The sequence below is a fragment of the Zalophus californianus genome, chromosome 10 (assembly GCF_009762305.2).
Source record: "Zalophus californianus isolate mZalCal1 chromosome 10, mZalCal1.pri.v2, whole genome shotgun sequence".
NCBI classification, from domain to species: Eukaryota; Metazoa; Chordata; class Mammalia; order Carnivora; family Otariidae; genus Zalophus; species Zalophus californianus.
In genome coordinates, this window is record NC_045604.1 from 29212686 (window position 1) to 29237490 (window position 24805).

At 53.5% G+C, this 24805-nt stretch overlaps 1 protein-coding gene across 1 annotated transcript in view; it reads left to right on the plus strand.

The window, feature by feature from the left end:
• The first annotated feature begins 816 nt into the window (after nucleotides 1-816).
• CACNA1S (calcium voltage-gated channel subunit alpha1 S) overlaps nucleotides 817-24805 on the plus strand; it is a 68060-nt gene continuing 44071 nt past the window's right edge. The window contains exons 1-7 of the mRNA XM_027611501.2: nucleotides 817-968; nucleotides 2694-2799; nucleotides 17700-17839; nucleotides 19607-19749; nucleotides 19929-20081; nucleotides 22733-22938; nucleotides 24331-24434. Of these exons, the coding sequence (XP_027467302.1) occupies nucleotides 817-968; nucleotides 2694-2799; nucleotides 17700-17839; nucleotides 19607-19749; nucleotides 19929-20081; nucleotides 22733-22938; nucleotides 24331-24434 (1004 nt within the window). The remainder of the gene's footprint in view (nucleotides 969-2693; nucleotides 2800-17699; nucleotides 17840-19606; nucleotides 19750-19928; nucleotides 20082-22732; nucleotides 22939-24330; nucleotides 24435-24805) is intronic.

Here is a 24805-nt window from a genome sequence, read left to right on the forward strand (position 1 = left end):
ATTTGCAGAGAGCTTAGTGTATGCCAGGGACAGTGTCAGGGAGGGGCCAGAGTCCCAGGCAGGAGACACAACCCTTGTACAGTTAGGCGCTGGAGGGGTGGAGGGAGGAGGGTACAAAGCACACAGTCACTACACGCGGTGCCTGAAGTGTGCACGTTCGAGGTTCTTCTGAGGGAGCCTTTCACCCCGGTGTGGAGGAGTTAGCCTTCCCCGACAGGGGGTGTGCATGTGGTGGCGAGGTCTGGCCTGATAACTAGCCGCAGGTTCTGAGATGGACGGGGCTGTGGTGTAGATGTGCCAAACTAGGCCACCCAGGACCTTTTCAGGAGGGTGCCATGGGGTTGGGAGCGGGGGGAAGCTCATCTTGGCACAAGGGAGCCCGTCTGCAGTTTGAGGCTCCATATCATAGGTTACCCCCTTCCTGAACTCTATTCAGCTCTATTGCCCAAGCCTTGAAGTCTTCCATCCTGTCTCCCACTGACCCCATCCCAGGCCCGTGTGAAAGTTCCTTCCGCCACCCCCTACCAACCTCCTCAGGGACATATTGGGATGTCACTGGCTGGGCTGGGAAGGAATGACAGCTGCCTGGCCTCAGGAGCTCAGGCCAGGCAAGCAGGGAGCCAGTGGAGGCTAATTTTACTTGCTGGGAGCAGGGAGAGTAATCCTCCTGCCCCCGCCCCCTGGCTGGCTCAGCAGGACACACTTGGCCCAGCAGGCTCAGCCGGTCCAGTCCCCAAGGCGGGGGGCACTGGGGACGCAGGGAGGAGAGAGCAGCAGGGTGGGGGAGCAGGAGACAGCGAGACCACCAGGAAAGCCATGGAGCCGTCCTCACCCCAGGATGAGGGCCTGAGGAAGAAACAGCCGAAGAAGCCCGTTCCTGAGATTCTGCCAAGACCACCCCGGGCCTTGTTCTGCTTGACCCTCCAGAACCCTCTGAGGAAGGCCTGCATCGACATCGTGGAATGGAAGTATCCTTTGGGACCTCCAGGGTGTCAGGCAGAGCCCGTGTGATATGGGAGAGGGAGGCACAGCACGGTCACAGATCACAGACTTTGGGGGCCAAGGGGCCTGGGGACTTGGAGACGGGGTGAACTGCCCTAGGAGGGTGTAAGGAGCCTTTGGGAAGGAAGGCTTCAGCTGAGAGGAAAGAGTAGCTGGTGGGGCCGCTGTGGCCTGAGTGCTCGGCCCAAGGCCTGGTGACAACCATCTGCGGAAGGGGCCCGGATGGCTCACAGGGGCGGTTTGCAGGTGTGCCCAAATCCCATTATCGTGGGGCTTCACTGAGGGGTTTGAGGCGAGGGTCTCATTTTGATACAGGATGGGAGAGAAAAAAGCAGGGGACTCTGCAAGAAAATTCCGCCCCCCCCCCCCTTGGTGGGAGGGTGTGAAGGCAAAGAGATTGCCGAGTGAGGGGAGTCCAGCTGAAGATGGAGTCAAGGGAGAAATGGCCTTGAACAAAGGGCTGCTGTGAGGGGCTCTGGGGGCAGGCCGAGATGCCTGGCAGTTTTAGCTCAGACATACCACCCTGGGGACAGGGACTTGCAATCCCTCTCTCTGTTTGCATTAGCTCTGAGGGGAAGAATGATGAAAATATCTGGGTTATTTGGGGAAGGGAGGAAGGAGACTGGGGGGAGCGGCTGTGTCAAGTGCCTTCTGAGAGAGAGGTCAGGAATATTTGAAATATTTCTGTGGGGTTCTGGAAGACTGGGCTCCCACCAGCTGTTCCCTAGAAGAAAGGGGAATAAGGGCTAATAGGAAGGATAAGAAAAACATGGGACCAATTGGAATGGCCGGGGTCAGAGTCGGCCCTGCTGCCCACAGCTGCACCTGGTGACACGGAGTGCCCCCTGCCTCTTCCTCCTGGCCTGTCTCCTGAGGGATCGGGTTTCCCTGGGGTGGGTTCTCTCTCCACCATCCTCTGCAGGCCTCTGCGGCTGGGGCCCACCTCTTCTCAAACCCCAGCAGCAAGAAAAGGGGGTAGTCAGTCCAGACCTTCTGCATAGTGGGCGTTCCCCCCCACCAACCTGTCTCCACCTCCACCACGGGCTTTCCAGTGGCTCAGCCTATGGGGTGGATTGGGCTGCTCACCCATAAAGGAATGGGCCTGGGGGTGCCCCCTGGGAAATGACTGTGAAGGGGGTGGGTGTGCTTGGGAGCGAGGCGTGAGTGGGTGTGGGATGCGCACGCCAGCGTGTGAGCGTGGCTGGGGAGGGCGCGGGATGGGCTGCTGACTCAGTCGGCTTATCCATTCCTTCCTCAGGTTAGGGGGGTGTTCAGGTACCGCCTCTGCAGTTTCCCCTTTCCCGGGCCTGTCCCGCAGATACTCAGCCCCCAGCATTCCTTGCCAGTTCTCTGAGTGAGCCCCCCAAGTTGTCTGGCGAGAATCTCAGAAAGTCACGGCTCCTCGGGAGCCAGGCAGGTAGGGTTGGGGCATGGGCAGGTGTTTGCTGTGGAGCATTAAGTCCTCCTGGCCCTTGAAGCTGAGTAGCCCTCCGCCAGGAGCCAGAGCCTCGAGCTCCCATCACGTCTAGGTGGAAGTTACCTGTTCCTGAGGAGAACCTGGCCATTTCTATAACCTGCAGGAGAGCAGGGAAGGAGCAACATGGTGCCCATCAGCCTGTATTGTACCACTCCCTTAAAGGGGCCAATCCCACAATCCCTCACTCAAGGGGTCTCCTTAACCCTGACACCAGACCCTTCGAGACAATCATCTTGCTCACCATCTTTGCCAACTGTGTGGCCCTGGCTGTGTACCTGCCCATGCCAGAAGATGACAACAACACTCTGAACCTTGGCCTGGTAAGAGAGGTCCTCCTCCCTAGCTCCTATGGGCCTGCAGCCCCAGGCTGGGGGAGGCCCCCTTGGCGGACTGCATGCTCCTGGATGGTGCTGGAGCTGGTGGATGGTCTCCTGAGGATACAGACCCCACCCTCCCAGCCACCTGCGGGGCTGATGGGGTGACTCAACAGCTTTGCAGGGTAAACCTGCTAATTCTGGATTCTGTAACATTACCATCCAGCACTGATCGGACTACTCACTGTGCCCAGGCACTGTGCTAAGCCCCTGATGAGAGGAAGCTCAGAAAATCCTCACGACAACCCTATAAAGTCGTGCCATCTGACAGATATGGGAACTGAGGCTTAGTAAAGTCAGCTACTGAGCAATGGAGGCCGAGTGCTACTTTCCCTTTCCTGGATCTCATCCAGAAGGAACTTGTCTCCTGGGAGAGTGGGATCTAGGAATTCCAAAAGAGCACATGTTTTAGAGCTCTATACCACGTTCTCCTTGCTCCTTCACCAATAACATGGACACAGAACCATAAGATGCCAGATCTGGAAGGGATTTTCCAGGATCGAATTGTCCTAGCTCCTCCCCACCTCACTGGTTTACCAATGAGGAAACCGAGCCCTGTGGGGGTGAAGGGGCTGACTTGACCTAACAGCTAGATAATGGTAAACATGGTTACCATTTACAATGTGCTTATTGGATGCCAGGTTCTGTGCTAAATATTTTATATTATTGTCTTTCTTAATTCTCTTAACTACCCCTTGTGAGGCAACACCATTAAATCCATGTAAAAGACAAGGAAATTGAGGCTCAGAGAGTTTGGGTGCCTTGCCCAGGGTCACCCCACATGCAAGTCCTGCCACAGAACTTAGGCCTCTCTGATTTTAGGACCTGCTCCTATGAGCCCTGTGTTGCCCACGTGGTGACAGCATGAGTACTTCTAGGGGAAGCCCTCATAGAAACAGGGCTCTCAGGCATTTACTGTCTAGGCCCCCAAGGACACAAGACAATGGACCCACCATCTCAACAGGCTTTTTCCTGCATTTGTACCACAGAGGCGGGAGGGAGGAGGCCAATTAACATGCATCCGGGGCCTGAAAGAAAGGTATTTATCTTTGCCTCTCCTCCCTTATGCTGGTTTCCATGGGAATCTATCTTGAGCTGGTAAGAAGCTGGGATTTTTAAGTGTGTGCTTGGCTATAAACAGAAAAAACTCTGAGCTCCTGAGTGTGGAAGGAGAGTGAGATGAACTGTAAGCAGGGCCCATACAACCAGGGCTGGCAGGGGGCGCCGAGCCTTCCACAAGACAGGCCTCATATTCCATGTCCCTGAATCCAGGAGAGCTCTGGGTCCAACCCACTCTTCACGATTTCATATTTTTGGGCCTTTGTTCCATTTCAACTCCTTAAGAATTTGACTACTTTCAAAAGAAATTGCCCTCTGGGGGGTGTTAAATTACACCTTACTGGGTCTGTCGTCTTCCATCTTGAAACAAAATGGCCGCCCTAAAAATTTTGCATGGTCCTGTGAACTTGCCTTTTGTTTGTGGGTTGGAGTTACAAAGCCTTGGGTAAGGTCTAGAGTTCACAGGCACAGGTGAGTTTCCTGGAAGAGGAAAACCTGAGCAGAAACCTTTCCAAAGCAGTGAATATCACTTCAAATATCAAAGTTGGACAGACTATTAACAGTGGGTGAGGGATCCTAATCTGATCCCTTTGGGGTGAAGCCCAGAGAGGGTAGGTGATACTCAGAGTCACAGAGCCAGTTTCTTCTAGCTGTGGACTCTTTATTCCCACATGTCAATTATATGTTCATCTCCGTACAATCCAGCAGGAGGGAAATGAGAGGAATTAGACCAGAAGGAAGGGAAATCAGACATTTATCTCTCTCTTACCCTATTGGCCGCTTTGTAGGTTTCTGAGAAAAGTTAGGGATTTTTAGGTCATCCAAAATAACCCATAGTTTTTAAGAAGGAAGGCCCAAGGACCAATTTTTCATTAACTTTCTCATTCATTTAACAAATATTTATTTAGTGCCTATTATATCCCTGGCACACGCTGGGCATATAATTGGGAACCAAGTGGACATAGTTCCAATCTTCACAGGGCTTAATTAATTAAGTCAATTAAACAAATAATTATAATTAAACCAATTACACAATAGTTAAAATGAGATGGGAAATGTATAAGATTTGGGACACTATGATATTATACTGCAGGAAGACCTAGTCCTTCCCAGAGGATGAGATGTTTACCCTGAGATGTGAAGTATGAGGATGGGGCCAACTTCATGGGCATGACCTATACAGTCGCTCTGGGGCCCACACTCAGAAGGGCCCCATGCTTGGAGTTTAATGATCTGTGGTTGCAGTACAGAAAATTTAAACGATTTCATCTTTGACTCCTTATTTTGTGAGTGAAGACCAATGGGACAATGGTACATGCCCCAGTAGCTTGGAGCCATGGCCCCTTCACAGTTCCCCCCTCTGTCACCTCCTACCAGCTTCCCACCTCAACAGACAGACACTGCTTAGTCTCTCCCCACTGGTGTCCTGAGCTGGACTCAGGGTTGGGTATGCGCGGGGTTTGGGTGTCTCAAGACCCTGGGTGTCTCCCCACCCTGGGCTGACAGGATCATAGCCCACTCAGTGAATGACTGCTGGGTGGAGCCTATGGTATCCCCCAACCAGATACTTAGTGTCTCCTGGAGCAGAGGTAACCACACCGTTGTGTGCTGGCTGTCCACCTTGGGTGGAGGCGGCAAGCCTGTGGGAAGGGAGAGGCCTGCCTCCACTTCCCCACCTCTAGCCAAGGGGCAGGATGTCTGGCTGCTGGATGGTGGCGGGCTGAGCATGCCGTGGGTCATGAAGGCGGTCGGGGAGTGCCTGTGAGGGTCTGCACTCGCCCCCCACAACAGTCAATAGGCAATAAAAAACATGTGCGAAGGAAAGGGAAACTGTGGAAGGAAGGAAAAGGCTTTATATTTTAACACCTTTAATGGCATTTATTTCCTACTTTTTGAACAATTTTTCATTTTATACTGGGCCCATCGATTATGTAGCTGGTCCTGGAGGAGGGGTCGGGGCACCAGGGGAAAGGTTGTAGAAGCCTCAGCAGGGAGCCCCGTGAACGAAGTGCAGGAGGCAAGAGGTTGAGAGATAAGTTTGGGACTTAGAAAAATCTCTCGGGCCACCACGTAGAGGGTGGACTGGGGTGGGGTGAGAAAGGAAGCAGGGAGAGGAGGGAGGAGGCCGTGACGTTGTCCAGGCGGGAAATGGGGCAGACTGGAACTGAGGCGTGGTGGGTCAGAGGGTGCCGGTGAGAGACACCGAGGAGACGGCTCCGTGGGACCTGGTGCCTGACGGGTGTGGGGACGGAGGCGTGGGGGAGGGGAAGGAGAGGCAAGGATGACACTCGGGTTTCAGACTAGGTGACAGAGGGGGTGGCGGTATCGCTTTACCGACAGGCAGCCCCGGGGGAGGAGCAGGCTGAGGTGGGAGGAGGGAGGCGGTGATTTTCGGTTTCCGTCATGTTGAGATACGGGCGCCGGGGTTCACCGGGCAATTGGCTTTGCAGGTCTGAGCATTTGGTGGGGGGTGGGAGGTAGGGGGCAGGGCTGGTCAGGGGGCGAGAAAGGCTCCCCACAGGTAGCTTGTGTGCAGAACAGAGTCAGGAGGCAGTTGGCACCCTCCGTTGTGGAAGAGAAACCCTGACACCTGTCTGTGGAGCAGACTCCCCTGCAAGGTCTGGGTGCCCCTCCAGGAGCTTTCTCCTGCTCTCCCTCTCCCCCCCTCCCCGAGCTTTCGCTGCAGGTGATGGACTGGAGCTGAACTACCCCCCAACTCTGCCTGTTCTGTGTCAGTGGGGAAACCCGGGTCTTCCCGGAACAGAGGAGGACACTGAGGCTCGGGGAGGGCAGGGGCGTTCTGGAGAGACCCCGTGGGTCGGAGGGCTGCAAGAAGAGAATCGGGGAGGCTGGTGCCCTGGCCAGCCGTGTAGCATCATGGCGGACGGGGAAGGGGGCTCTGGAATCAGCCAGGTTGGGGAAGCAGAGTGGGTTCTGGAGCTACCAGTGTATGCTTTTGAATCCAGGACCACTCATATACTAGCTGCGTGATCTTGGACATGTCATTGAACTTCTCTGTGCCCTCAGTCCCCTCATTTGTAGGATGGGGATAAGATCATATACTTGAGAGAAGTTACTGGATGAGTCAAGACCTGGGGTGCTGGAGCGTGCCTTCTCTCAACATGAGGAATTTTATTATGCAGGAACCGCAGTGCCTCAGAGTAGGTTCCCCAGTCACAAAGCCCTGGTCACAGAGACCCTTGGGTTGTTCTAGATTCAAAGGCTGTGACCAAAGGATTATTCCAAATAAAATTCCTCTTCATCCTACCCACTATCTGTCCCAGATTTCTCTTAGATTTTTCATTTTCACTCCTTGAAACATCCACCTTATCTGAATGGCTTTCCCGGCCCCCACAAACCCCCTCCTCCAGCAAATTATCATCCTACCCCTCCTCCTCCTCAACAGCACCCAGGCTTTGTTGAGCGCTCACAAATGCGCAGGCTCTACTCTAATGCCTTACATACATGATCTCGTTTATTGCCCACAACAGGCTCACAAGGCAGGTAGTAGTATTTTTCTCATCTTTACAGAGGAGTAAACTGAGGCACAGAGAGGTTAAAGCACCGCACATGCCCAGCTGGCTACGTGAGCAGGCCCGTACCCTGTGTTGGGCGTCTTGATATCGGGAGAGATGACCATCCCTGCTTCCCTGGCAAGTGGCACAGGAAGGAGTCTCAGGAGAGCAGACCCCAGCCCCTCGCTGTAACCCTGCTTTCTCCGGATTGTGAAGCTGCTGCCTGCCCAGGCCAGAATGGACGCTCAGAGCATCCAGCCTCAGCCTCCGCCTGGGCCGGACTCCACTTGCCCAAGAGAGAAGCCTGCCTTAGGCTTGGGAAGCCTGTGTCTAACACAGCCCTGTCCCAGAATTCTCCCAGGAGAGTGAAGGCTGGGGATGCAGGTCACAAAGGGACACCATTTGTCAGAGAAGCGGGAGGATGGACTAGACACTGAGTCACCACGGGGGCCAGCAAAAGGGCAGTGAGAAGTCCAAGGGCAGTTGGAAGCCAAGACCAGAGCTCAGGGCCCCAGCCCCCAACCCAGACCAAGACCGTCCCAAGCCAGCTCTGCTCCTTGAAGCCCCACTTGCTCCCTGAGGTCTGAAGGAATGCTGCTCCTAGGGGATACCCCTGACTGAGTTAACAGGGTCTTTGGAAGGGTCACCATTTCAGCCTTGAGCAGCCTGAGGGAACCCATGTGGAAAAGCAACAAGGATCAGGGTTACTAATTATTGGGCACAGACTGGGAATTGATTGCTTTTGCTACATCATCTTACTTTATCTTCAAAGCAATCCTGTGTCCAAGTACGCTTTTCAAACAAGGCAAACATGACTCTGATTAAAATAAAGAAGGAACACATGTCAAAGATCAATTCAACCTAGAAGAGAACAAACAGGAGGGTAAAGCTGATTCAATGAGCATTAGAGGAACAGAAGTATATGATATTGGAGAAAGAAAGGATGGAATAAGATTACCAGGTTAGACACCAAGCTGGCTGATGTCCCACAGGGCAATGAAACAGTAACCCATTGGGGTTATCTTTTCTAGCAGGCAGAAATCATTTGCTTCTCTACAGGACAGAACTGTGAGAGTTGAACAGGTACCTTCCCTCAGCTCAGTGGTTTACAAGGGCAGGGGAGGGGAAGGATATTAGGCAATGTTGGGAAACCGGTGGGGACCGTGCCCACGCTCCTGGCATCTAGCAGGTAGAGGCCGGGGATGCTGCTAAACGTCCCACCATGCCCAGGATGGCCCCCTCCCACCAAGAAAGAATTCTCTGGCTTGCAATGTGAATAAGGCCGGGGCTGATAAACTTTGTCCTAGATCATGAAATAGTCCTTGGCCAGGCCTGTTATAAAATGCTCCAACATGACATTACAAGGACATGGCGACCTCCCTTTGCCTAATTTCTAAGTTCTGGATGGTTTTTGGCACACCAGTCAGGTGGGCCTTGGTGGTGCCCGGGGCAGGGCCAGGCTTAGTGGGATTCAGCCTTTCAGCTTGTCCGTGGCCTCCCCATCCCCGGCCCTCGGAGAGCAGTGGGCCCACCCCTGCCAGCCCTCCTGTGTCAGCAGACTCTCGGCCAGGCCCCAGTACATTCCTGGGGTTCAGGTTCCTGTGCAGTTCTCTGCACAAGGCTGCAGCCTAAGCCTCTGGCATCCAGGGCACTTGTCTTTTTATAGGGTCTGGAATGTGCCCGCCGACTCCTGCGGCCGGCAGCCCACTCCACCTCACCATCTGGGGAGGCTCTGGCCTCAGATGGACCCCAGCTCTGGCCTTGGTCTTCGGAGAGCCGAACCTGCCGGGCCCAGGTGATCAAGCCTGGGTCACCGTACAGGGTCTGGCAAAGTAAAATGAAAGCCTGCCTTTCGGCCTCACCTCGGAGCCTGCCCTCTCCCACTGCAGGGACTCAGCTCCCCTTCTGGGGGCTTAGCATTCCCCACCCTAATCTGCACCCCTCGCACAGAGCAGGGCTGTGGACGGGGAGGTAGTGAACAATGGAAGCCTAGAAGAAACCCTGGGCGCCCTGTCCAAGTTGTGCAGACTTTGGGGGAGTTAGGGGGGACAGGGGGCTTTCACATCAGACAAACCTGCCTCCAACCTGGACTTCTGGCAGCTTCCTAAACTCTCTGTGCCCCAGTCACCTCACAGGGGACCACGACAGTGACTTTTGCAGAACTCTCACATCGATGAGGACAATGACGCCACGTCCCACCTGGCACACATGGGTTGTACGGTTTTCATTCTTTTCCTTCTCTGCCCGACCCGCCCTCCCAGACCACAAGCATGGGCCCATGGCAGACCTGGAAGGGGTTGCGGGGGGCAGGACCTGACAAACCCCTCCAGGTGTCCCAGGCATGCTGTTTCTCCCCCTCCCCACTGTGGCCTGCTGGCTGAGACCCCTGGCCCTGGAATCAAACTGTCTAGCTTCACACTGTGTTTCTATCACATAGTACTTGTGAGAAATCACTTAACCCCTCTGTGCTTCAGTTTCCTCATCTGTAAAATGAGGGTAGGGGTACCTCCCTTATACGATTCTGTGAGGATTAAATGTATGTATGTGGATAGAATAAAGCCTGGTACTTAAGTGGATTTTTAATAAATCTTAACTATCATTATGATTACCTAAGACAGGACTGGTCTCCCAACCCCTCCCAGCCTGGGGCACCCCGCTTTCTCCTCATCCCACCTGTCACCACCACCGCAAGTATGCAGACCCCTCCTGATACTCTCGGCTCCATGGTCTTGCTTGGGTAGAAAGCCCTGACATGTTTGACCCACCAAGACCTGAGAGAGTCTGGTTCTCCCGCGTGGGAAGTGGAGGGGAAGTAGGGTGGCAGGAGAGACCCACTCAGATCAGATCTATTTGGGTAAGAGTCCATCAGGCTAAATATAGCCACATTCCTCACTCCTGAACGGGTCATTTTCCAAACCTGGAAGCTGAGGTGGTCATGGAGATAGACGCCAGGACCCTGGTCACCCCGTGAATAGTGTGGCCACCGGACACCAGGCTGGCTTAGTAGAAAAGTCGTTGACTCAGTCACGGCAGGTGGGACAAGCTCTCTTGGCCTCGGGCACCCCGCTTCCCTCTCTAAGCCCCACTCTCCTCATCCGGGAAGTAGGAAAAACAGTGTAGCAGGGCTGAACCTTCCTCTACAATTGAGGTGCTCAGGAAATGTCATCCTTTTTCCTAGAAATCAACGTTCTCTTGATTCTGAGCCTGTGTCCCTCTGGATGGGGAGAACCTCATCCTCAGTTATTCTCAGTGCTCTCTGTTAGCCTGCCTGCCCTGGGCTTGGGCCAGGCTCTGCGTCTCAGGCAGCGCTAAGGGTCCCGGGTTACAGGTGCTCTGTCCACCCGAGATGAGGCCATATTGTTCCAGGCCCATGGTCCCCTCAGGCCTGCCCCCCACTGTCTCCATGCAAAGTTGAAGGGGCGGGAATCCTTGGCAAGGTGGGCCTCTGCTTTCTTGGGGGGTCCTGGGGCCTCCTCCCAGACCCTGCTACATCTTTAGGGCATGATGAGGAAGCAGACCCCAGACCAAGTCTACCCTAGAGGCTTCTCGACCCTACGGGGAATCTCTGTTTTCCCTGTGAGATGGCTCTGTCTCTTCAACCCTTTTCCACATGGTGGGTTCAGGCTTTAGAAAGCAAGGGCCTGGGGCCCTGGCACAAACCTCTCCTGAGGCCGGAGGCCCACCATTGCTGTCTGCTTAAGGGAGCAAGAAAGGGGACGAATCCAGGAGGAAAACAATCATTAATGTTATGAAAGTATCTTATAATAGCAGCACCCAGCCAGCCTGCTTCGAACACTTGCTGTGAGGCCCGCAAGCACGAAGGGCTGGGTGCGGATGCCCATCCGGAGCCCCGCCCTACCCAGCCGAGCCCTCTCCAAGCACCCGGGTTCCCTCTCCTTCAGCCAAACCCACTTCGGCTCCTTGAAGCAAATGTGCCTTAAAGAGTTAGCAACAAATATGAAAGAATGCCCTCCCACCAGGAAGATTTGTATCCTAACAGACCACAAGGGGTTGACCCTAAGGAAGGAGACTCAGGCTCAGGTGATGGGGAGGGTGTGTGGGGGCAGGCCTCCTTCCCAGGGAGCCCTTTGACTGAGCCATTCTGACTCCTCCGTCAGCCCTGCTCTAGGCTGCTATGGCTCTTTCTAAGCCCTCCAAGGGGGCCGCTGGGGCCCTGGGGGCCTGGAGTCCAGTCCAGTCTTCCTGCTGGCCACAGAGTTGGGGCAGGGATGGGGAGGAAGAGGGTGCGGTAACAGCTGCCTCTGTGGTCTCAGACAGGGACCAGCCAGCTCCCGCCATCTTCCCTCAGCGCCCAGTACAAGCCAAGGGGAGGAGCAGTCCCGTGGCAGGTCTGGCTGACCCTTATGGCTGGAAGACAGCCTGAAAATAGAGACAGTAGGACGGTGAGGGAAGTGCAGTCTGAGCCCTGCTTTTTCAGCCCAGGACTTCAGGAGCATCCAGCTGTAACGCCCCCAGGAGCAGGTGCAAGGCCTGTGGGTCTGGGCCATATACCAGGCCTACCTCCAGCCAAGAGGGGCCCCCAAAAGCCCCGGGTAGAGGTCTGTCTGTGGAGAGACCAGAACTCCTTGAAAGGGACATGTGGCAACGAAGGCCCTTGAAGGAAGCTGGTAACAAAGCTCATCTCACAAAATCAGACGGGCTCACGGTCTTCCCACGAGGTCAGGAGGGTCAGGGGATCAGAGTTATCTCCCCCGTTTCAGAGCCTGGGGTGTAGTGTCCCTTCTTAGGAATAGAGACCCCGCGGCTACGCCTGTATTGATTCTGCACCCAATTCCGATGTGTATCTGGGGGGTTTGCCCGCCAAGCAACGCTCTCACACCGGCTGGGCGTCCGACAATGTGAATAAATTCTGACACTGTCTACCTGGACGGAACATCAGATCTCACAGGTTAAGGACTCAGTCCTATAAGATGGACTCCACCACCCCCGACTTCAGAAGCCAATAGCAAGTCCAAGTTGTTATCCGTGCTTCTGGCAGACAGGCTACGGACGGGAGATTCCAATGACCCTCCCCTTGGGTTTGATTCATTCCCTAGAGTGGCTCACAGAACCCAGAGAAACATTTTACCTACTAGATCACTGACTCATTATAAAAGGATGTAACTCAGGAACAGCCAGATGGAAGAGATGTATACCGTGGCCTCAAGGTATGGGGGAAAAGGGCATGAAGCTTCCATGCTTTCTGAGTGTTCCACTCTCCCTGCATCTCCGCTGTTCACCGACCCAGAAACTCTCTGAACCCTGTCCTTTTGGGTTTTCACGGAGGCTTTATTACATAGGCACGATGGATTTTTTTAAATCATTGCCCATTGGTGATAGATTCAACCTTTCTCTCCTTTCCCCTCCCTGGAGGTTAAGGGGGTGGGACTGAAAGTTCCAACCTTCTAATTACATGGTTGGTTCCTCTGGTGGCCAGTCCCCAACCTTAGGTGAGTTCCACAAGATGAGAGTTGTCACTCTCATCACTTAGAAAATTCCAAGTGTTTTAGGAACTCTGTGCCATTAACAAGGATGAAGACCAAATTTGTATTTCACATTATAAATGCAATATCAGCACCTCTCTTTAAATTTTGCTGCAGGAGAGATGATGATTTTTGACTGTTTTTTTTTCATTCATTCAACAAACATTTCTTGAGCACTTGCTCCGTGCCAATCAGCACGGAATGCTCTAGAGCAGAGATTCTCCGATGATTTGTGGGGAAAGACCAATTTGTTGCTTCCAATTTGCAGTCCACTGTGGACTGGGAGGGCGTGCTGCTTCATGGGACCGCTTCAGAGCGCGCACCCTGTGAGACTCACCAAGCCCAAACTGAGCCTATAGTCCACCCATGTGCTGGGAAGTTGTGGCGAATTGCTATAACGATTTCCAAATGCTTGTTTTCCATGGCTGCACTTGTCTCAGAGCAATAACAGTAATTTGTGGACAGCCCCGGTCTCCAGCCTGGATCTGGAGAAGCAGTGCACTAAGGACACTGGCTCATTCCTCTGATCACAAAGATTGGTGTGGCGGGTACTGTTCTAGATGCAGGTGACACAGCAGTGGACAAAGCCAAGGCCCTGCTCTTATGGACCTTAAATTCAGGCCAAGGGAAAGAGTTAAAAGAAAAAAAGAATTATATGGTGCACTATGTGATGATCACTGCTGAAAAGGAAAACAAAGCCAGGTAAGGAGATAGACAGGGGGGAGGGGGCGAGGGGCATCAGGTGCGCCTCGGTGATAAGGTGGCATTCAAATGGATCCAAAAGAAGACAGTGAGCCAAGAGGTTATCTGGGAAGAACATTCCAGGCCGAGGGAAGAGCAGGGGCCAAAGCCCTGAGCTCATTTCAGCGGCGCATGGGGAGAGCAGACACTTGTAAGGGCAAGGAGTCAAAATCATCGCTGGGGGTGGGGGTCCAACCACAAAACCTTCCCCACCCACCACCACCAGAGACTCTGAGCAGCCTTCTGTACAGGGAGACCCTTGCCCCCCCTACCCAAATACCACTCCTGAGGGGGAAACGTACATCTCTCCTGTCTACGCGGCAGAAAAACCATGGAGAATCCACAGTTGAGAATACACATGGTCTCAAGAAGGTTGCAGTTTGGTGAAAGGCGGTGAAGAACAGCATAGTATTACAGGGGAAGGTGAGGACACCCAGAACTCAAACTCTCCTTGTGCGGGATTAGAAGGACTTTCTTAGATGACAGGTCTTGCTTGGGTGACGGGCCGCAGGTAGGTTCTGGGCAGAGGGGCCGCTGTGAGCGAAGGCACGGAAGCTGGGGAAAGCTAGGGGACCTGAACGTCCTTGCACGTGACTGGTGGGGAGGCAGCAGGCCACGGGGAAGCCAGGGGGGTCGGCAGGGCTCGGGTCAGAGAGGGCCTTGCACGCCAAGGGAAGGCATTGGGTTTTTTCTGGTAAGCAGTATGGAGCCATTGGAGAATGCAGGCCAGCGGATGGTCAGATCTCTATGGAGAGGGGACCAGGGTGGCAGTGAGGGCGGCAGGCTGGGTAAGCGTGAGAGCCAGCAAGGCCAGGGCAGTGCAGAAGCAGGGGAGGAGGTGGGTTCGGGAACCATCAGGGAATAAAAAGGTCTGGACTTGGTGGGCGGTGGGACCCAGTGGAGAGTGATGGGCAGCACCCGGAAGGACCCTGGGTTCCTGGCATGGGCAGCTCGGTGCCATTGACTGAGACAGGGACAAAGGAGGGAGAGCGAGTGCAGGGGCAAGAGGAGTTCAGTTTTAAGCATGTTGAATTCAAGGTAGGACAGAGGCAAGAGCTGGTAAGCCACCCGCAGACGTGACCTCAGACAACAGGTCTGCGGAAACCGAGAGAACAGGGCGCAAGCAGGGAACAGACTTCCACGAGGGGCCCAGGTCTCTCATCAGAATAGCTGTGATGTACTGAGCTTTTGGAACCTGCCAGGCAACTGTAGGCACTTCCTTGCTGGATGCCATTTATTCCTCAAAAGGACTCTTGCGGGGAGCAGGCTTATCTCAGTTGTACAGTGAGGAAGGCGAGATTCACAGAGGTTAGGAGCTTGTCCAAAGGCGCGGAGCTGATGAGAAACCTTGTGCGGCATACCTGCTGCCTCCCACCTGCTGATGGCGGCCTCTCGAGGGGGCGCCGGAGGGAACTGGGGTGGTTTAAGGAAGGTCGATAACTTTGATCTTAGGGAAAGAGAACCGGGGCTTGCCTGCTGTCTCCAGTCCAGCATTTAATAAATATCTGTGGCATGAATGTGCCTCATTCCTCTGTGGAAGGCTGAGCCCCGGCTGGCGGGGCCACGGGGCAACCCAATGAGACATGGACAACACTGTCCCAAAACTCAAGAAGGGGCATATCCTGGGTGAGGGCCCATGTTATGTGCACACCCGGGGGAGTTCCAGGAGCTCTGGGATCAGGCCGGGTCAGTGCCGTAGGGAGAGCTGGGCCTCGGAGCTATCAGGCTGTGGAAGCCGAGCGACCCCAAGTGTGGCCCGCGGCCCTCGACAAGCGCCCTCAGGGCCTAGTGGCTGCCGGACAAACAGTAGCAGGTGCAGGCGGCTCTCCCATGGACGTGACTGGCCGCCCAGCCTGTGAGCACCATGACTATTTTGGGCTCGGTTTTCCCTCCCTTCAACCCCACTTCAAGCGTCTTGCCCCTGGGGTTGCAGCCACTTAAATATGTAAATGCTGACTTGACTTCAGCCTCTTCCCTATGAGTTTTCCTCACTAGTGTGCCTGACTCCCAGGAAGCCTGCCCTGCCCAGGAACGGAAGGACCCAGCTCATTCCAAGGAGACCCTCCATGGTTGCCCCCCACTCCACCTCAGCAGGGAGCTGCCCAGACTGCCCTTTGCAGCTCTTCCTGGAGCGAGGTGCCCCATGATCCCCACCTCATGTTCCCATTAAGTACAATTCCTATAAACAGGCCTGTTAGGGGCGCCTGGGTGGCTCAGTTGTTGTGTCCAGTTCTTGGTTTCGGCTCAGGCCATGATCCTGGGGTCTTGGGAGGGAGCCCCGTGGCAGGCTCCTCACTCAGCGGGGAGTCTGCTTGAGGATTCTCTCCCTCTGCCCCTCCTCCTGCTCATGCTCTCTTTCTCTTTCTCTCTCTCAAATAAATAAATAAATCTTAAAGCAAACAAAGCGAAACAGGCCGTTAGTAGAATGGCATTCCAGAAAAAGAATGGAAGAGAAAGGAAGCTTTGGTATTACAAACTGGTGGGAGGAATTAGGGGTGAGGTTAAGGAAAGTAGGCTCAGTCCATTGTGCCTCAGTTTTCTATAGAGAAGGGGAAATTATGCTCTCAGGAAACTTCTCTGAATGACAAGTTGGGAGGTTTCTAGGACCGTATCTATATCAATGGGCCATTTGGTGACCTCTTCCCTTGCTTCCCACACTTACCACTTGGAAGTAAAAAATTCTCTTCCAAATCATTAATAAGGTGGCCTGTCTCCTGATCTGGCTCCATCCGGAATGAAGGAACTATGAATTCATAGTATGAGTTAGGCCTCCCTGGCGTGCTGATAGAGAGGCCCTGGTCAGGGGGAGTGCTTTCCCGGGTGTGGGTGTTGGTGACTAATGGTAAGAGCGGGCTTGGGGTGAGGCACAGTGCCCCCTGTTGGTCAGCTCCAGAGGGCCAGCCAGCTTCTCTCTACATGCCTCCCAGGGTCGTGCAGTGCCTCCGGTCCCATCAGCAGCAGGCTGCGCAGACACCCCCTCGGGAGACTGTGCTTGTTTGGGGAGACCTGGAGGGATGGGATGCAGGGCTCTTGGAAGCCCCCAAGCCAGGGTTCGGTCGGCTGCAAGGAGAGCAGTTTCAGCCTGGAGCCTTGGCAGAGGGGACTCTGCCTTCTCCTTTACAAATAGCTCTCCCGGGCCCCGAGGAGGGGGAAGGGTGACTGGGCCCAGGAAGGGGTATCTGAGAGGATCAGAAGACCGGGCTCCAGGGGCAGAACCTGGAGGGGTCACCAAGGCCTTCCGCAGGGCGGGGCTGAACTGAAACCCCGCCTCTTACCTGCGGGGCCTCCTCCATCCCCAGCACGCCCCGATTCCCCTCACCCTGAGTGAGAGTGTGTGGCCGCCGGCAGGCAGCTGGTGTGGGGCTGTAGGACACGCAGGGGAGGTTCCAGAAAACTCAGTTAAAGGTCAGACCCTGGTAAGATCAGCCCGGAGAGGACCATCTGGGGTTCTGAGAAACGCTCCCCCTCTCCGCCGCCGTGCCCACCGTCAGTCCTCAGGATGGTGAGAGAAGAAAGATGCCCAAACCGGAAACCACCTGGGGACCTTTCCTTTGAGGGCTGCCCAGACCATTCATTTATTGATCCGATTCGAGGCCCAGGAAGAAGCATAATGAAAGAAATGAACAAAAATCCGCACACTTTATGGAGTTTGTTTTGAAGGGGGTGAGATAGGAAATGAACGAGATAAAAAATATATATATGGCATTTTTAGCTAGGAATAAGTGCTAAGAAGACAAACTAAAACAGACAAGAGGAACAGAAAATGTCAGAGGTCCCTCATATTGTACTTGTGGGGCCAGAGAAGGCCTGGGTGAGGGATGAATCTTGAGTAAAGACCTGTAGGAGGGGAGGGAGCTGGCAACGTGGGAATGTGTGGTGGAGATGTGGGGGATGGGGGTAGAGGAATTCCAGGCACAGGCAACAGCCAGTGCAAATGTCCTGAGGCGGGCGCATCGGAGGAACTGCGTGCCTGGAAGAGAAGTCAGGGTGGCTCAAGGATGCACTCAGGATGCACAGAAGAGTGGTGTGGCTGTGTTTGCTTCCACAGGAGAAACTGGAGTATTTCTTCCTCATTGTGTTCTCGATTGAAGCCGCCATGAAGATCATCGCCTACGGCTTCCTCTTCCACCAGGATGCCTACCTGCGCAGTGGCTGGAATGTGCTAGACTTCATCATTGTCTTCCTGGGGTGAGGCCCCCGTGTGGGGGGTGGGGTTTGAGGTCAGAGGGGCTCTCTGAGGCCACTGTGCCCACCACCCCCGCCAGCATCCCAGAGGCAGGATGGAACCCCAAGCATTGTGCCAGGGGGCAGCCTCTGGAAGGGCAGGCCCCTGCAGAGATGTGGCCAGGGTTGGGGGAGAGTGCAGCATTGCCAGCTCACACAGCGCTTCCCCAGCTAGGCACTCCACGTTCCTTTATTCTTCTCCCATCACACACAATTGGAAATGATGTACGTGCTTTCAGTGGCCAGCAGTTTCTGGACGTTTATAAATCTCTCAACCTTTATCATCTATTATTTCTTCCATGGACCTATACTAAGTACCTGTTATTTGGGTTCACAGAGATAGACATTTAGGAACCTGTATTTGTTGGCTGGGGCTGCCATAACAAAGTCCCACAGACAGGGGGCTCCAACAATAGCAATTTGTTTTCTCAGCGTTTTGGAGGCTGGAGGTCCGAGATCAAGGTGTTACCGGGTTTGGTTTCTCCTGTGGCCTGGGACTGTGGGTGGTCCCCTCCTCCCTGTGAGCACGTGGTCTTTCCTCTGTGTGCACGCTCCCCCGGAGGCCTCTCTGCGCACCCAAATCTCCTCTTCTTCCGACGATACCAGTCAGACTGGATTGGGGTCGACCCTCAAGGCCTCACTTAACTTAACTCTTTCAAAAGGCCCTGTCTCCAAATACAGCCACATTCTGAGGTACTGAGGGTTAGGGCTTCAACATACGAATTTGAGGGGCACACAATTCAGTCCATAACATAATAACCCCCATTGTAACAGGAGCATTTATTAAGCACTTACTATGTGTTTTACATGTAACATCTCATTTAGGTTCTTCAACACTCTCAGTTTTCCCATTTAAGGAGGCTAAGGCTCAGAGAGGTCAAGCAACCGGCCCACGGTCACAGAGCTAGCCAGTGACAGTGCCAGGATTCAAACCAAGGCGATCTTGGCTCCAGAGGCTGCTATTTAACCACGACGCTGCCCTTCGATTCAATAAACGTGATGTTGATTATTTACTCATTATGCTGTGCTGCTTTAGGCACCCTGGGGAAAACAGGATTCTGTGAATCAGCCTCCACTCTTAACGAGCTGCCTTGCTGGGAGGCCAGGACCAATGTATACAGAATAATGGAGTGCCGGAAAACAGTACCACCCAGTGCATCATTGCCACGGCAGAGTGTCCCAGGGTTTCGGTTGTCAAAGGAAGGATTCATAAAGAAGGGCTGGAGATGGACTTCAAAGGATAATGGGACTTTGAGTAAATTGAGAGGAGGAGCAGATGAGCAGGGAAGAAAATAAAAGGGCGTTGTCGGGAAGTGCAGCATGAGGAACAGTCACGGGGCGACCTAGCTCTGGGCTTTCTCCTCTGGGTCCCCACGGAGGCCACCGCTGCTTGTGACCTTCAGCCCACTGTGGGGTAGGCTCAGCTTGCAGGCTGGGGACCATGAATGCCTGTGGCACATGGACCTCAATTCCCTTCAGCTCCCAGATGAGACATTGCAGATGGATCCGTTACTCTTTTCCCTGAGTCTGAACTTGCCTCGGAATATTTTCTAATAAAATTTTCCAGACAGACATCACCAAATCCGAGTTAGTGGTTGATGAGAGTTGTCACCTCTCCACTAGGCCTTTCCACCGGTCCCCTGAGCACAGATGGGACACGGGGTCCCAGAGCCGCAGAACAGGGGCTTGTCTGACCATGGGGCCCTCTTCTCTGCCTCTTCTCCACTCCAGGGTTTTCACCGTGATTCTGGAACAGGTTAACGTCATCCAAAGCAACACAGCCCCAATGAGCAGCAAAGGGGCTGGTCTGGACGTCAAGGCCCTGAGAGCCTTCCGTGTGCTCAGACCCCTCCGGCTGGTGTCCGGGGTCCCGAGTGGGTGCCAGTGCCCCTGCAGACGCCCTTCCTCCTCTCCCAACCCTTTCCCTTGCCTGGCTCTGGGTCCCCCTCCCAGCTTGCTGTCCCGAGGCTTCCCAGGAGATAGAGAGAGGGAGGGCCAGGAGTCCAAGAGGGAAGAAGACTCCCCTTCCGTCCTCCCTGCTCACCCTCTGCAGGCCTGCAGGTGGTCCTCAACTCCATCTTCAAGGCCATGCTGCCCCTGTTCCACATCGCCCTGCTCGTCCTCTTTATGGTCATCATCTACGCCATCATCGGGCTGGAGCTCTTTAAGGGCAAGATGCACAAGACCTGCTACTTCACTGGGACAGGTGAGCTCCCAAGGGACTGGGGAGGTGGGAGTGGCCCTAGGGCGACTTGAAGGGACAGCCGTCTCAGCCATTGAAGAACCCCCAGAACGAGGTCATTTCCTCCCACACCTGTTACCCTGAGGGGTAGGTCTCTCTTGGACAAGGGAAATTGGAGGAAGGACAGGTCTGTCAGGGTCAGTGATCAAGGGAAGCAGGCTGAGGGCTGGGCCACAGCCTGCTTTGAAGCACTCCCACCCTAGATCAGTGTGGTATCTCTGGGCTTTCTGGGCCAGTTGTGGATTGAGATGCAGGCTCAGGACAAGCCTGAATTTCTTTCTTTCTTTTTTTTTTTTTTTAAGATTTTATTTATTTATTTGACAGAGAGAGACACAGCAAGAGAGGAAACACAAGCAGGGGGAGTGGGAGAGGGAGAAGCAGGCTTCCCGCGGAGCAGGGAGCCCGATGTGGGGCTCGATCCCAGGACCCTGGGACCATGACCTGAGCCGAAGGCAGATGCTTAACGACTGAGCCACCCAGGCTCCCCGAGGCCTGAATTTCTATTTGTACTTTTCTTTGCAGCCATCCCTTTTAGCTTTAATCTAAGCAGCCCCTCAGAGCAGGGGCCCACAGAGCGGGGTCTAAAGGGGATCTCAAGAAAGCACCCAAGAGCCAAAGTGTCATTTGTAGTGTTATCGGAGATAACGTATCTTGAAGCCCAAATGAACTTGAGCCAAGTCTTCCAAACCAGCCGTTCTCCAACTATTTGCCGTATGACTCTCTACGCTCTTAAAAATTCTTAATGACCCCAAAGAGCTTTTGTTAATATGGATTTTACTTATTGATATTCATTGATATTCATAAATAGGAAAACTGAGGAAAATGTCATATTAATTTATTAATTCATTTTAAAAGAACAGTGATTAGCCCATTACCTATGAACATAAATATCTTATTAAAAATAACTGTATTTTCCCAAACCAAGAACATTTAGTGAGAAGGATGGTACTGTCTTACATTTTATCTAAATCTCTTTAATGACTTAGCTTAATAGAATCTGCTGGACTCTCACAGCTACTTCTGTGTTCAGTCTATTGTGAAATCACATGTCATGTAGGCTCTAGAATACTGCACTCTGCATTCGTTGAAAGATTGGGAGATGAAATACTGTCTTGGCATTTCTTATAAAAATAATTCTGACCAGGGGCGCCTGGGTGGCTCAGTCGTTAGGCGTCTGCCTTCGGCTCAGGTCATGATCCCAGGGTCCTGGGATCGAGCCCCACATTTGGCTGTCTACTCAGCTGGGAGTCTGCCTTTCCCTCTCCCTCTGCCTGCCACTCCCCCTGCTTGTGTTCTCTCTCTCTGTTAAATAAATACACAAAATCTTTTTTAAAAAATTAAAAAAAATAATTTGGACCAGGTGGGTGCCCTGAAAGGATATGGGTCCCCCACTCCAAGATTCAGTGCTGCCAGCCCGCTGTGTCAGTCTGTCTCGGTCAGAGCCTAGCTTCTACCAGGCTCTACAGGAATTGGGCATGGCACAAGAAAGAAGTGACTTCTATTAGGACAATCCCTCCCACCCAAAGCCCAGAATCTAACTCACCAGAATAACCCAGGATGGACAAGGCCGCCAAGATCTGCAGTATCTCCGGAGACTCCTCACTTCCCCAGGCCCACTGACAAGGGGACAGGCAACACAAGGTCCAAATCCAAGTCAAGACAGTGAACTCTGATAGAGCTTTTGGTGGTTCCATTCCTAGTCCCCTCCCAGCTCAGCCTCTTCATGTTTCTGTAACAATCTATGTCCTATAATTAGCATTATCCAGACAGAGAAGAGGAGGCTTTCTATCAGAGCCTTCAAACCAAATCTGGAGGTCTCCTCTGGTGTTCTCATGCGTTCTTGACCGGTGCCAGCCAGCAGTGCTCAAGAACATTTCTGGGATGGGAGTTACCTGACTTGAAGGGTCAGGGACCCACTCAGAGCTCAGAACTCATCGATGTTCTCCTCTCGCATCTCCAGAAGACTGAACCACTATGGTAAATATGGGTAAGGTAGGGCATTCCAGCTATGATGAGCTAATCGAATCTCTAAACACAATAGGAGACTAAAACATCCTGAGATAAAAGGGGATCCAGGATGTCATCCAAAGAGTACCATCCAGGGACACGGAAGGGATTGCAGCCTGTTGGGAACGTCGGCTAAGAGCCGACCCCCGCCCCTAAAGCTTCGCATCTCATGCAGCTCATCTCAGTCCCGCTGGGACATCTCCATGTCAGCTCCCAGAAGGAACTCAAGTCAGAACACGGGTGGCCCCACCCCACACCTCTGCCCCAGCCACACAGGTGCCTCGTTTTTAAAAGCTCTGTGGGTAGACATGACATTCAGGTTACACCTGCTCCATAGGGGCACTTCATGGGAAAGTAATCCTCGAAGCCGACCCTCTGATGAGGCCCTGGGGCCCAAGATATGAGCACTGCTGCCTGTAGATGCCCATGGCCGGGCCGTGGCCCCAAGCAGCCCTCTCCTCTAGCACCATATGCTCCCGGGCAGCACTCCTTTGTGTTTCCGGCTGAGTGTGTTCTAGACCCAGTCCTCAGTGATTGTGGACCACTCTTCTCCTATTCTTGTCCACCTGCGCCTCTTATCTGACGCTCACGCTGCCTTCTGCCTCCAGATATCGTGGCCACAGTGGAGAACGAGAAGCCCTCACCCTGCGCCAGGACGGGCTCGGGGCGTCCATGCACCATCAATGGCAGCGAGTGTCGGGGCGGCTGGCCGGGGCCCAACCATGGCATCACCCACTTCGACAATTTCGGCTTCTCCATGCTCACCGTGTACCAGTGCATCACCATGGAGGGCTGGACCGACGTCCTCTACTGGGTGGGTCTGGCCCCGTGGCTGCAGAGCCCCCTCCCTTCATCCACAGGCTCACCTGGGGGTGGGGGGGAGGTGGGGCCTGATGTTCACTGACTCTAGGGTCCGCTGCTCCTTCTCACCCGTCCTTGGGAAACCGACACAGGGTGCGTGGCCCCCTTCTGGTCCCCAGCGTGTGTCCCAGCACCCTCTGGGCAGTCCCCACGGTACAACCTGTCTGTGCAGGACCTAAGAGGTGGGTGAGGAATGAAAACAAGGAATCCATGGGTTCTGGTCTCAACTGCTAACTCTCTCCGAAGCCTGCCTGAGGGTGACTCATTCCTGATGACCTAGAATCTCAGATTTCCCGAATGACCTAGAATCTCAGATTTCCTGAGGGATGAAGGGCCCTTTGAGTCTCTTTTTGCCACAGGGCAAGACTGCTTTCTGATATAAATATTATTAGATATCAGTTTCCTTGTCTATAAAATAAAAATACTACCTACATCATAGGGTAGTTATGATGGTTACTAGGCATAATTGAATTACAACAGTGCCAGCAACATGGTCAATGCTATATTAGTTTTCCTGTTGGAGTGTATTATTTATTGGGTGTTATCCAGAGATAGGTTGCATTTCTTATTTAATCCTCCAACGGTGGAAGCCATTGTTCCCACTTTACAGATGAGTAAACTGAGGCTCAGAGAGGTTCAGTAACTTGCCTGCCGTTATGGAGCCAGTGAGCAATAGATCCAAGAATTGAACTCTCATCCATCTGGCTCCGATCCCAGAACTCTTAACCACAATGTGACACTGCCTTTTGAGGAAAGGTTGTCAAACTGTCAGATGCTTGCAAACAGAAAGGATTAGTGCAAATAGTTCTTGTGAGCTCATATTATGGGAGCAAATTATCAAACATTTCAAGGGCCTGTCACATGTGTTATTTCGATTCTACTACAAGCCTGTGGGGGCAAGCACATATCACCATCCCCATGGACAGATGGGATAATATTCAGAGATGTTAGGTGACTTGTCTAGGGTCACAGAGCTTGTTCGTGAGAAGTTGGCCACGCTTAGGCCAAGACTTTTTAGTGTTTCTTCTGCTTTGAAAAATCTTAGCTGTAAAGAAACCACTTGGACAGAGAGTGTATGAGAAACTCCAGCCAGGGACGTGGATGGCTGGAGGGAAAAATGGGTCAGCCATGTCTGGGCCAAGTGGACAGTCAGCGAGTCTCCTTTTGAGAAGTCCTTCTAACTCCAGGTCCTAGGTCTTTGGAGAGGGAGGAAAGTCACCTCACTGGGCCCAGATGGCCTCTCTCCTTCTCCCCCAGGGTCAGGTGGAGCATGAGAGCCCTGAGTCTGGAAGGGGACCTAAGCCCTCGGGTCAGTGGACGGGACTCACACCTCTGCCTGGACCAGGTCAATGATGCCATCGGGAACGAGTGGCCCTGGATCTATTTTGTCACCCTCATTCTGCTGGGATCCTTCTTCATTCTCAACCTGGTGCTGGGTGTCCTGAGCGGGTAAGGAAGCTCACGGGCAGCTGGGAGGAGAGGGAAGAAGAGAAGAGGTGAAGAGGGGTGGAGGGTGGGAGGGAGAAGGGGCAGCTGGGGTGGGGGTGGGGAGGAGGGTAGGAAGGAGAAAAAGAGCCGGAGGGAGAAGGAGAGTAGTGGGTAGAGGAGGAGGGCAGGGAATGGGGATTAGAACCTGCGCTATCCCTTCTGTCAAGAGCATGCTCCTGGGTTAGCAAGGGAGATACAGAAGATAAACGTAGGAGCCCCTTCATTTTTAATTCTTCTTCCTTCTCCTCAAGCCTTCTCCCATCCTTTCTTCCTCTGTCCCTCTGCACCCACACTCCCTCTGAGTGAAGCCCCTAAGATCCCAGCCTCCTGCC